This window comes from Protopterus annectens, chromosome 11.part0 (assembly GCF_019279795.1).
Source record: "Protopterus annectens isolate FY-2018-M chromosome 11.part0, PAN1.0, whole genome shotgun sequence".
Lineage (NCBI taxonomy): Eukaryota > Metazoa > Chordata > Ceratodontiformes > Protopteridae > Protopterus > Protopterus annectens.
Genome location: NC_056745.1, coordinates 194,181,020 through 194,193,279, shown reverse-complemented (window position 1 = coordinate 194,193,279; position 12,260 = coordinate 194,181,020). Strand labels below are relative to the sequence as shown.

The 12,260-nt window shown below is 37.7% G+C and overlaps 1 protein-coding gene across 1 annotated transcript in view; it reads left to right on the top strand.

The window, feature by feature from the left end:
* IQSEC3 (IQ motif and Sec7 domain ArfGEF 3) overlaps positions 1-12,260 on the top strand; it is a 3,183,686-nt gene that overhangs the window by 3,102,651 nt on the left and 68,775 nt on the right. Inside the window, exon 14 of the mRNA XM_044087614.1 lies at positions 9,949-9,975. Within this exon, the coding sequence (XP_043943549.1) occupies positions 9,949-9,975 (27 nt within the window). The remainder of the gene's footprint in view (positions 1-9,948; positions 9,976-12,260) is intronic.

Here is a 12,260-nt window from a genome sequence, read left to right as displayed (position 1 = left end):
ACATCGGTAATTAATTATGCAGTAGTCATGCCGACTGGATATCAAACCAACAATGAGAAGACCTTCTTCTCTTTACTCTTGCATGTAAATTCTTTTGAGATAAAACAGCCATTTTTCAAAGTTTTAATTATTGAGAAGAAAGGTTTCAGTACAAAAATTTCATTAATACTTGAAATTAGTATAACAGCATGCCACATACCTAAAAGTAACCTAACCTCCATGGATCATGCTTCTTAGCTGTGGTATGCATTTCTGAATAGTAATAGAAACTGTCGGTCATCTAAGGACTTCATAAATGTTCAAATATTTTAATGATTAAGCATACATATATGCGAGCATTATAGCTCTCTTTCATTGTATGTGTTTTAAGAAGTGCATAGCCTGGTATCAAATTTATATACCTTTCTAATTCTTCATGCTTCCCCTTCCCCTTTTCTACACATTGAAAAGGTAATTTATAGAGCTGTTTGAAAATTAAACTATCTAGGTCAGTGGTTCTGAAATGATGAAAGCAGCTTTCCATGGAGACCCAAACATGATTTAGGAGAGGTTCAAGCAAGTCTGAAATGCATATTTAAAATGTTAGCTTAACAATACTTATTTTATGTGCGGGTAGGGTAAATGTAGATGGGTATAAGTAAGTAAATATGTGCATCAGTTGCACATTCCTAGTAAAACAGTTAATATACTAAGCCATTATTGACTATTTCAAGTTTGTATCTGCGTTTTCTGTTTGGGAATCAGTTTATTTCTGTACAAAACAATATACTTTCTTGGGGATGGAGGAGCTACATTTGTAATGCTGATGTCTAGAAGGGTTCCAGCAACTTTTTAATGTGTTTGAAGGAGGCTAACTGTGAATAGTCTGTGAATTATATTTCAGATTACTACCTTTTCGGCATAGCCTTTCGCACTATATTCGGCTTTCAATATGAACAACTGTTTTCCTATATAAAAGATGAGTAAATTTCAACCTATGTCTTGCATGATGTGAATCTTTCTCTAGGCTGCATTTTCATTTGTGTTGGCTGATGTTTACGAGTATACTATATCTGGCAATGGTTCTGTAGAACTGCATGCAGATACAAATACTTTTGATGTCACAAGCTGAATTTTACATATGTCAAACATACAATAAGCCAAGATGTTCACTTATTTATTATGTTAATGTATTCAGAATGTTTGGACATGACTACCTCTTTAATTTGCATATCACAGCTTACATTACTATGGAAACCAACACAGTGCGAAAGCTAGATGCAGGATTAACTGATATTGTTTTTAAACTAAAACACTTTTAAATATACATCAATTAATGTTCTACGTGCCCTTTAGGCAGACACCAACTGCCGGAAAACAGCAAGTAAATAACATGAGCTGTATGCTCATTCCAAAAGAGAAAAGGCAGGAAGAAAAATGTATATACATAAAGGGAAACTATACATAACTGTTTAGGATAACACTCGGTTCACTGTCAAAAGCGACCTACTCATATCGCTTGAATCTAAGCACCTAAACCATCACAAATGCAGTCAAGGGAAGACAAACCACCTCATTTTCATAAACATAGCTCGAGACTGCATTTCGTGAAGGAAGCCACTAACTGTCAGTTTCGAATGCTAAAACGCTATTTCAAATCAGATGGGGTGATTATGTGTGAAAACCAGATTCTGACAAGATGATACATTTTGAGGAGTTGTCAAACACATTTCCGTAAATACATATGCCTACAAAACTAACTCCTATGATTAACTTTCATGTTCCCAACCATACATCTGAAATCTTAAACCCATTAAAAGGTTATAATCTGAGATAAAATAAAACATGTAGACACAGAAACTATCAATGCTAGATAATATTTTAAAGAGTTCTACTCATATGTGGGAAGTTTAATTTAATTTATGTTATATATTTCATTAAAGAAGTGAGTATAGGAGTATTTACAGGTAAAATAAATTAGTAATACATACTGTTAGATGTTCATGAGCATTTTAAAGTGTAGGTTGATCTTTGAGAGAACTTAAAATTCCAAAATGTTTTAGACCAGTCTTTAGCTTCTTCTTTTTTACATCTGACCAACTATTTTTGTCAGATGATCTTTTGAGAGTTGAAGATGGTGACCATTCCATTTCTTCTGGGATTGTAATGATATTTTTGTTCTGGATAAAGGAAACAGCTTCTTTGATAGTATTAAAAGTTCTCAGTTCATTTTGATGAGTAATTTTTATTTTAGCTGGGTAGACAAGTTGAGCTTTGATTTTGTTTTGCTTTAATAGTTTTACTAACGGCCAAGAGTGTTTTCTCATTTCTAAAACTCTTGTGGTGTAATCATTGTCAAACCTTATTTGGTTTCCTTTAAGTGACAAAGGACTTTTCCTCCAGGCTGTTTTTAGTACAAGTTCTTTGTCTAGAAAGGATAGGAACTTCACAATTATTGACCTTGGTGAAGCATTAGGAGAAGAAGGTATAGGTTTTCCAATAGCCCTGTGTGCTCTTTCAATTCCATAGGACAAACTTTCTTCTTAAAATTTCAGGGAGCCAGGCACTTAGAAAAGAGATGATGTCTTCTCCTTCGGACTTTTCAGGAACACCAAAATCCTTTCTCTATTTTCAACATCATCAACTTTATTTATCAGCCACTTATTTTGTTGCAATATGAGTTCAGAGTGATATTAATCTTCTTTTAGCCTTCCATCTATATCACTCAGAGAGCTTTTGATGTCCCAAGATTTTAGATTGATTTTTTCTGAAGAATTTCCGTTAAAACATCTGTTTGTTGTTGACAGTTTACCTTTAAATTTTCAAGATTATCAGTAAATCTGTCCATCTTTAAAGATAGTTCCTGAAGAGTGGCTGGTATAGACTGGAACTCTTTTTTTTTTAGTGAAGAATCAGAATGTGAAGTTTTTGAGTTGCTCATCTCTGTTCAGGTAAGTAATCATAACATTTGACAGGAAAATCTTTAAGAAGACCCTTCAAAGTTGAATATCTAGTAGATTATAGGTTCTGGAACAAATGATTCAATTTTTAGATGATAGATAATAGAATTTTAATTTATAATTTCCCTGTTTTCTAGTAACTAATGTGGAGCTCAAGAAAAAAGCTGTTACCAGTTGGCCATCTAGGCGCTACCCCCCCATCTAAAAAATCTAGTGTGGTTATTAGATGGTGCACCTGCTTGCTATATGCTGATATGATTACAGGCTGGATAAAGAACCACAGCTCAAAGTATTCTGGTCCTTAAGTAAATATAAAATATGTGCAGCCATTTAAAATTTTCTCCAGATCTTTCTGAATATTTTGTTTTTCTTTTAATTACTTTTGGATACTTATTTACCTTACAAAGACATGTGTCTGGAGCGTTTCTCCTCGGGCCTCTGCTGAAAAATGGCTCGTTCCAAGTTGGACTTTCCCGGTTAATGAATGTAAAATAAATAAATAGTAAATAAATTATTTTGTGACAATAACCATTCATTATTAGCATTTGTATCTGCTGAAAATGCAGTGTGTGCAAACTGTGCGTTTAACTATTCCCGTTGATGGCATTAACTTAGTGTAACTGGTGGCTGTTCCATGATGGCATTATTAGTTTATCTGCTGGCCATTCTGTTGATGGCATTGTGTGTGTGTGTGTGGGGGGGTGTATGGCATTAAATCACTGTAATGGGAATACCATCTGGTACAAGCTTCCTTGTTGATGGAGACAGAATGTAGTCCAGCATTAAATACCTATCCACATAGAGTTACCAGAATGCATGCAGTAATGTGAATGAATTCAACAATATGCGGGCTTCTTCCAGCAGTTATTATGTAACGAGTCAGTTTAAAACGTCACAGCTGATTCATTAAGTCTATCCTATTGGTCTTCTAGTAGGAGCTCTCAAGAGAACTATCAACAATTCAAAAAATATTGATCATACATTATTAGAATAATTCAGCTGCATACTACAGTTAAGACAGTTAACATTAGAAAATCAGTAAAATGTCTTTCTGCAAGGGGGCAAGCCCCTTCTACCCCCAACATGATGAAAAAATGCTCTTAGTAGGCATTTTAATGAATGTGTACATCAACCCAGATTTCACATTGTATCTTAGAGAAGAGTAATCCTGAAGGTAGCATAAGCACAATCTTGATTTTCCTTACACTAACCCCAGAATAACACATTAAGGAACAACATTTTATACAATTATCAGTAGTGCACAGATCTCAAGCCTGGCACTCCTCCTGTCAAGTCAATTTAATACAATAAAAGGAATGGATTATTATTTTGAATAAATTCAAGTCAATAATTATAGAAACCTGTATATATCTTGAAGTTAAACTTAAGATTTATAAAAGGGATTCACCCAAAGATGGTTCTTTAAAGATAATGTTTGTACGCACTGTCTTCTATTACTAATACTACACAACTTTTGCTAGCTGTTCATTTTACTAATATAACAGTTATAAAATGGAATTCAAATGGTAACTGTCTTATTGGTAAGTTGAAGTAAGTGATAATGTTAACCAATGTGCATTTGTCATGACAGATAACAGGAAATTCTAGGAAATAAATGGATATTCCTGCTAAGAAATGTGTAGATCAGAGATCAGAATTACATCCATCCATTAGGTCCTTTGTGTGACGCTGTATGAGCTTGGCACTGCTATTCAGTACTATATGCCAGCCTGAAGGAAGAAGATTTTTTTTTAAAGTCTGTTATAATAAAGCAACTCAACCAGCAAAGGCCTCCTCAACAGTTTAGTTCTAGATGTCAGGTTTGCAGTGGAACACCTTGCTGGTAGTCATGCTGAGATGAGATGCTAAAATGATGTACTATCTGAATAAGTTAGTGGTCACTTAGTTGTGTATTAAATCTCACATAGAACTTGGCAGAAGGACTAGGGGCATTTTCATCATTCTCTTGGTAAAATTTCACCAAGGCTGTAAAAAAGTATTACCACGGAGCTTCCCTGGAAGCAGGCCATAGGTCTAATAGGATTGACCTAGATAGCAAAAAGTCAATACAAATTCAGAACTGTGACATTTCAATTATTAAAGAGATACCAACTAGTTTATGTCTGTACTTGGCCACTGTCCTTATCTCTACCAACAACGTATAATGCTACTAACAACACTAAAAAGCAAACTACTTTTATTGAATTATCACACTTCTATAAGCTGTTTAAAGTACACTGCTGTATCTTTAAGTTTGTTTGTGTCAGCATTTCACTCCAGACACTTCTTTACTGAGCTTTTTTTTTAAATATACCTGGTGGTTAGTGTCACTCAGGCTCACAAGGACCCTGAATTCCCTACCCACCCACACCACCACTTGTGTTCTTTGGTTCTTTGATCTGTTCCTCTTAAAATTTGTGACTTTCCAGCAAATTAGTGAGAACTGAATTCACTAAATAATGATAGCCATTTAAAGTTTCAGTCTTCCTATCTTTGAGGAAACACGTGCTAACACAACACATTTTATTCCAGCAACTTTTCTAACATTATACATACTATGTTTAAAATGTGTCCCTGATTTTGGGCCTTTGCTCCCCCCACCCCAATAAATGTTGGCTTTTTCCAGATTTTTTGTGCTGCATAGTTCTTTAGGGGGAGAGGTTTAGTGCTGTTTATGGCCAAGTCTGTTTGTGTTGTTAGTAGCACAACAGGTACAATACTTGCTCTTGATGCAGAAGGCTGTGGGTTCTACTCCTACAGTATGTAGATGGATTGCTGATGCAATGCTGTGTTGTACTTTTAAAGGGGGGTGGATGCTGCAGTGTTGAGAATGTCCTCTTTGGCAGAGATACCTAGTAACTATGAACCTGTTATCAGTTTGCCATCCATTCCCTATTGCAATATTACTAGCTTATCATTTTTTTAATGTAATGTAGGCATTTTATTTCTCAAGGGCAACAGGCACTTTATTTGTAGATGAAACAATGAAAAAGTTGGTTGCTAGCAGCAACCTCTTCATTAATTACAGATCTCTTTAATGTGGAATTTTTAGATGAATTTTACTTCTGCAGAGATTGCATATTTACTGATACTGGTGGATTGTAGAAGTTTGAGTAGTCTTTTATGAATGAAGTGTTCTGAATTGGGCAGTTTTGTCATTATTGGTGCATGCATTTTGTTTCACTGCTTACTAGAAAAAATGGTCAAACAATACATTTAAAATGTGCTGTAACAAGTGTGCTGTATTATTCAAATAATGTAATTTCTTACAATCAGGAAGGTGAATCAAAGAACACATGTATGTTTCATGTGCAAGGAATCTATGATTTGAAAACAGCCCAAAGGTAAACTTTATCTGACACTGTCCAGATGCATTTTCTTTGAATGTGGGTTTCAGTGCTGTTTTAATGAATGTGAGACTGTATTGCTTTTTATAGCAGATGTTTGTTAGTGTTTGTGCTATAAAATGTAAAAAAAAAGTTTTAAATGCAATAAAAATAATCATCATAGAAGGAAAGCAGTACGCACATTACAGTGTTTATGGTAAATGAGGCAAAACAGCCAAGTAATGGGACATTGGAATGGCTGCAGGGGAGGAGGGCTGTGTATGGGGGGCCCCATTCAACCACAATTTTATGAGGGGGGAAGGTGGAAAACTCAACGAGTGCCCCGAGTGGCACAAACTCAAGATATGCCACTAATTAGTAGGCCATGGAGAATGACTTGGAGGTCCTAGCAAATTATATTTTTTTGCTAATATTAGAATATTGCCTGTCATTAAATGCCCTACTTTTACCACAAAACCCACACAATGCAAGTCACCAAAAACAAAATCCTAAGGTTCATCATCTTTTCCCTTCCTAGTGAACATCATTACTACACATTTAAAAGAATTGTTACCATTTACTATAGGGTGTGGGTTGGGGCCATATTTTGGTTGTCTGTTCTTCAGTTTGTGTTTGAAAGTTGGTATCCCACAATTCCACTGAAGTGGGTTGGGTTACATAATTATGCATTCAATTTTTATGTTAATCAGCGTATAGATTTGTACCTATTTTTCATCGGCCTTTGTTCAGATTTTTGATGTTTCCAGGTTGAGAGGTATGCCAGTCAGTATGCTTTAAACATTCAGAGAAAGTTAGAGTGTTGAAAGAGGAGAGTTTGCAGGTTTGGATGTAGTGGTGTTGTTTATGCAGTGGAGATGAGAGATGGTTGGTGAAGGCTGGTAGCTGATTGCTGAGAGGACCAGGTAATGTTCCAGCTTTCATGATAAGGTTCAGGTGAGTTGTTTGGATCCAGTCAATGATGGTACCAGAGGTACCATCTTTATTTGGTCTGGTTGAAGATTGTATTAGTTGGAAAAAGTGTATGGGATGATTGGGTGGGACAGGGCTTCAGAGTTAATAGTAGTCCAGTTGATGCTGGTATCACCAGTATATAAGTTTCATTTTTTTATATTAGAGGAGAACTAGATCAGGATGTTTTCAAGAGTTTTGATATTATCACCAGGGGGAATATAGAGGGCAATGATGCATATGGACTTGTGGTTCTCTATTTTTAGTAAACCTATTATAATTTCAGTGTTGGCAAAGGTTGGTATTTTATCGGAGTAGGGAGTTATGGTATGGGAGGTGGGGTAGATTATTGCTACTCCACCTCCTTTTTTGTGGGCTCTGTCAATACGAATGAATTTGAAACATGGTGGTAGGATTTCACTATCTTTTGTATAGGTTTTCAGACAGGTTTCAGAAATGGCGGTAATGGGGTGGTTGTGGGAGAGCCAGGCATGGAGGTTAGGGATTTTGTTTTTTAGGCTTTGTGCATTAAGTGTTGTAAGGTGAATGGACTTTGTATTTGTAGGTTGAGTGGAGGGTTTGGTGAGACTGATGTTAGGGATGGGTCCAGGGTTGGGATGGATGTCATCGGCTAGTGAGGGAGAGATGTGGTGGAGTAGAAGAATGAGGCAGTGTGTTGGGCAAGGGTAGTTTGGGGTGTGTGAGAGTAGTGATTTTCTGGTACCATGTTTAAGAGGGGAGTACAGGGGGGGTTGGGATGGGAGCAGATTTGGTTTGAAAAAATAGATTGGGTTAGAGGTAAAAAGTTCATGTGAGATGGATGAGTAGGATGGGAAGTGAAGTTGATGGTAATGTGTAGTGGACTGTGTGTGAGAGTTATGACAAGGGTTGGGGAAACGTGTGAGATTGGTAAGAGAAAAGTGAGAGATTAGTAAGGCAAATGGGGTTATAGGGAGAGATGTTATGCAGAGCATTGTAGGAGGGGTGGATGTTTGGGGTGATGTAGATCTACAGGTGGATGGGGTTTGGCTTAGGTGCATTGAGATTGGAGAGATGTTGGGTGGGGAGGAGTCAGGGGTGTATATAAGTGCAGGTAGTGGGGGCGGGTGAGATTTGGGGGCAGGGTAGGGGAGCAGACTGAGCCCAAAGGGTGAATGGAACAGGTTACACCTTCCAGGAGGAGGAGGAGGAGCCATCATCATCATCATCAACCCCTTTTTCCCATTTTTTTCTACATGGGGTTGGGGTATCATATTAACTGTCACCAACTCTCTCGATTTAGTGCCACACTCCTGCCTTCTGTAACACTCATGTCTGACTGTTGCAGATGTTCTTTCGCACAATCCCTCCACCTCTTCTGCTTTTCTACATGTGTCCAAACCACTGTAATCTGTTCTCCTTGATCTTTTCTGCAATTAGAGCTACTTTGGCTTCTGCTTTTATGTCCTCATTTCTTCACCTGTCCCACAGTGTGCATCCTACCACCTTTCTCAGGCACTTCATTTCCATCACCTCTAGCTTCTTCAACTGTTCTGCCTTTACTGCCCAGGTTTCTGTACCATACAGTAGTACAGATCGCACCACTGTCTTGTGCACCTTACTTTTCAACTTCTTTGGCATTCTTCTGTCATAGACTGCACCTGATACTCTATGCCAGTTGGCTGCAGCCCCTCTGATTCTAGCTTTGACCTCTTCGTTCAGACTACCCTTCTCCTCATCCATCCCTCCCAGATACTTGAAGCTGTTTACCTGTTCCACCCATTCTATCTCTATTCTCGGTTTCTTCTGATTTCCCCAGTTTGCCACCACTACCACTGCCTTATCTGTGCTTAGCTTCATCCCATGCATCTTTAGATTTTCATTCCATTCTTCTATCCTTTGCTGAAATTCTAGCTCAGAGTCTGCCTGTATTGCCACATTGTCTGTGTACAGCAGCTTTGTTGATCTGTCCCCTCTAGCCTGTTTGCTAATGTAGTCCATCACCAGTATAAAAAGCAGTGGGCTCAGAGCAGCAGTCACCAACAGAAAACAATCAGTGAGAAGGTTAGAAACCACAAAAATAGGCAGCCTATCGTTTTGGTTTGAATGTTACCTTTCTGTTTGTTTCTATTATTTATGCACCAATGGGGAGCTGCAGTTCACTGAGAAGTAGGAAAATAATGTAGTTACGCCAGGGGGTTTAGAAAGGGACATGCAGGAAATTATGACTCAGTAGAGTACTAATTAAAAAAGAATGGAATATGGTATAAGTGAGTACACTACTAGGGATTCCTATGAAGCAAGGGCAGAAAAGCTAAGTCAAAAGATGGTACCTTTCTACATCAGGTTTTTTTATTCAAAATGTAAGTACAGTCATAAGTACAAATGGTACTTACAGTTGTGCACACTACTGAGGGGTGCCCGTGGGACACACAGAAACAGATTGTAGTCAGGCAGAGGCTTTTAGTATTTAACGATGGCGCTGCAGCTCAGGGGAGGAATAAGTAAACTCTCAAGAGGAAGAGGGAGGGAATAGACAGGATTGACAGGGCTGGGAAGCTTAATATAAGATTATTTTAGGAGACTGAGAGAAGGGCGGGCTAAGAGCCAGGGCTTGGAGAAAGCTGTGAGAAAACAGGTTTGACAGGGCTAGGAAACTTACACTAGAATTATGTTAGGAGGACAAGAAAAGGGGGGGAGGCTATGGACCAGGACTTGGAGAAAGCTGTGAGAAGAGTAAAACAATCAATCAGCTAGCCCAGGTCAGTACCTAAAGGTGTCTGTTTATTTGTGTGAATTCAAAAGCAGATTTAATAGAGCATCAGGGAAGTAGAATATAAAATAAATATAAAGCTTTGGGAAACTGTATAAATTTGTTAAAATAAATGGGAGAATAAAATATAAGAATATAAAAGAAATGTGATATACAAGACAAATAAAATATAAGAATATAAAATAAATGCAAAGCTTTGGGAATCCTAATTACAAAGGCTCCTTGTCATAAAAGCTGAGGCTGTAAACATATCTGAAATCCACTTGAATACACACATGCTTCTTACTAATTCAGTCAGATAAAAATTATTCAAAGAGCTTTGACACAATCCCTCACCACTGAAACAACCTCACACACTACTGTCTTACCCCGTAACTCTTAAGGAGTTGGTGACACAATATCAGCAGGAATTCTCCAGTTCTCAAACCGGTTTGGTCAAAATGACCCATCTTTCCTGCCCTTCCTATAATTTCAACATATTTTCCTTACTACATTCCTGTCATATTGAGCGTTAAGTCCTAGTCACTTAACCTTCTCCAGCTCAAACCAATGGGGAATTAAACTCCACTCATTGATTTCTGCCTTGCTGTGTCTATTCCACTGTTCCACTAATATTTTCTGCAGCATGTCTCCTAACTTCTTTGTGCAAGAATAATTGAAAAAGCCAAAATTAATTGGGGGGATAAAAGCCCCAAACCAGAGAGATTTTTTTATAAATTCTATTCCAGTTCATTTAAAAGTTAATAGAACAACAGGTTTTGCATCAACATGCATTTTCAAAATAGTCTAGCATTATTGACTGACTGACTGTAACATTCAACAATTTATTAGGAAGTCAAAAAATTTAGGAGGGACAGGACAAATATATTAGGCAAAATCAGAGACATTCTGCAAAACTGGAGGCAGCTGAGTGGTAGGCAATTAGGCAATGCTATATCTATTCCATACTCTTTATATATTGCATCACATCTTTTTAAACTCTAAAGCTGCTTCCTTTTCCTTACGGATGCATGTTTTTAACTTTTACTACTCTCTTAACTCAGGTCTCTCTTGCCTTTGTACAAGTCTCCATAACTTTCAGTCCCAATCCTGTCTTCACGTGTCTCTGCTACACTGAAATCTAATTCACCCATCTATATCCATTCTACTGCCCTCCATGAGTCCCTGATTGTTTTCTTCATCTTCACGCACTTCCTTCTCAGTCTTTGTCCCTCCTTTGTGAATTAAACCCAAATTGTAAGTTCCAAGCCTTTATCTGATGATAACCTTTATTGCTTGACACTATGCAGCACCACAGAACCTGCATTTCCCATTCCCCTCTACATATTCTGTAGTAACTGCCACATGTAACACATTAGAGTTTTCATACACCACCTTTCTTACATGCCCCTCCTGCTCTGAGGCCCTCCTTCCCAATTCTATTCCCCTTCTCTAATATAGCAATCATCCTAGACCTTTTGAATTTCCAGATTACCTTCTCCCTGGTGAGGCAACCATATTTCTGACTGTCTGTAGCACCTGTGATAGAACCATCAGTCTCACCAGCCTGCTTTTATTAAGGAGCACATGCACACTCCATTTCTCCTTATAACCGGAGACTTTCTCCATTAAATCCTCTCATATTTGGGGGGGACAGTGCATATTATTTCCTAAATACTTTATTCCACTCTTTTGATTGTTAATCCCCACTACATTTCTTTCTCCTTTTTGGGAAAAATTATGGATTTTCTTAAATGGAATTCCAGCTCAGATTGAAACACAACACAGCAAGAGACCACCAATACCTCTAGAAATAATGACTGCAGATATGTAGCATGAAAATATACATGAACTTAATGCAGTATCTTCCACTCCTTCTTGCTATAGTTGTGAAAAACTCCCTAATTTTCTATTCCCCACTAAGCAGAAAGAAAAGAAGGGCAGAGGGCAGCCTGGTTCGGGCCAGTCTGGCCACCCTCACTATTCTCAGTGCTCTTCTAACTACTGCTGCCCTTATCATTTTGGCCTCATACATTATTTGCTCCGCTCTTGCATCTCTAGCCTAAGCTGATATCATCTAGAACATAGAAATGATTGTCCCCTCCACAGTTTGATGGAACCGCTCTTCTACTCTTCTTTTTGGGATGAACCATGACTATAGCCTCCCTCCATAGAGGGGTACCTTTTCATCGCCCTACAGCCTTCTTTCTAACAATCATATCTCTTCTCTCTTTCCTGTATCTAAACACCTAATTTAAAAGTCTTAATATTTTTGCTACTTTAATACAATCCCAT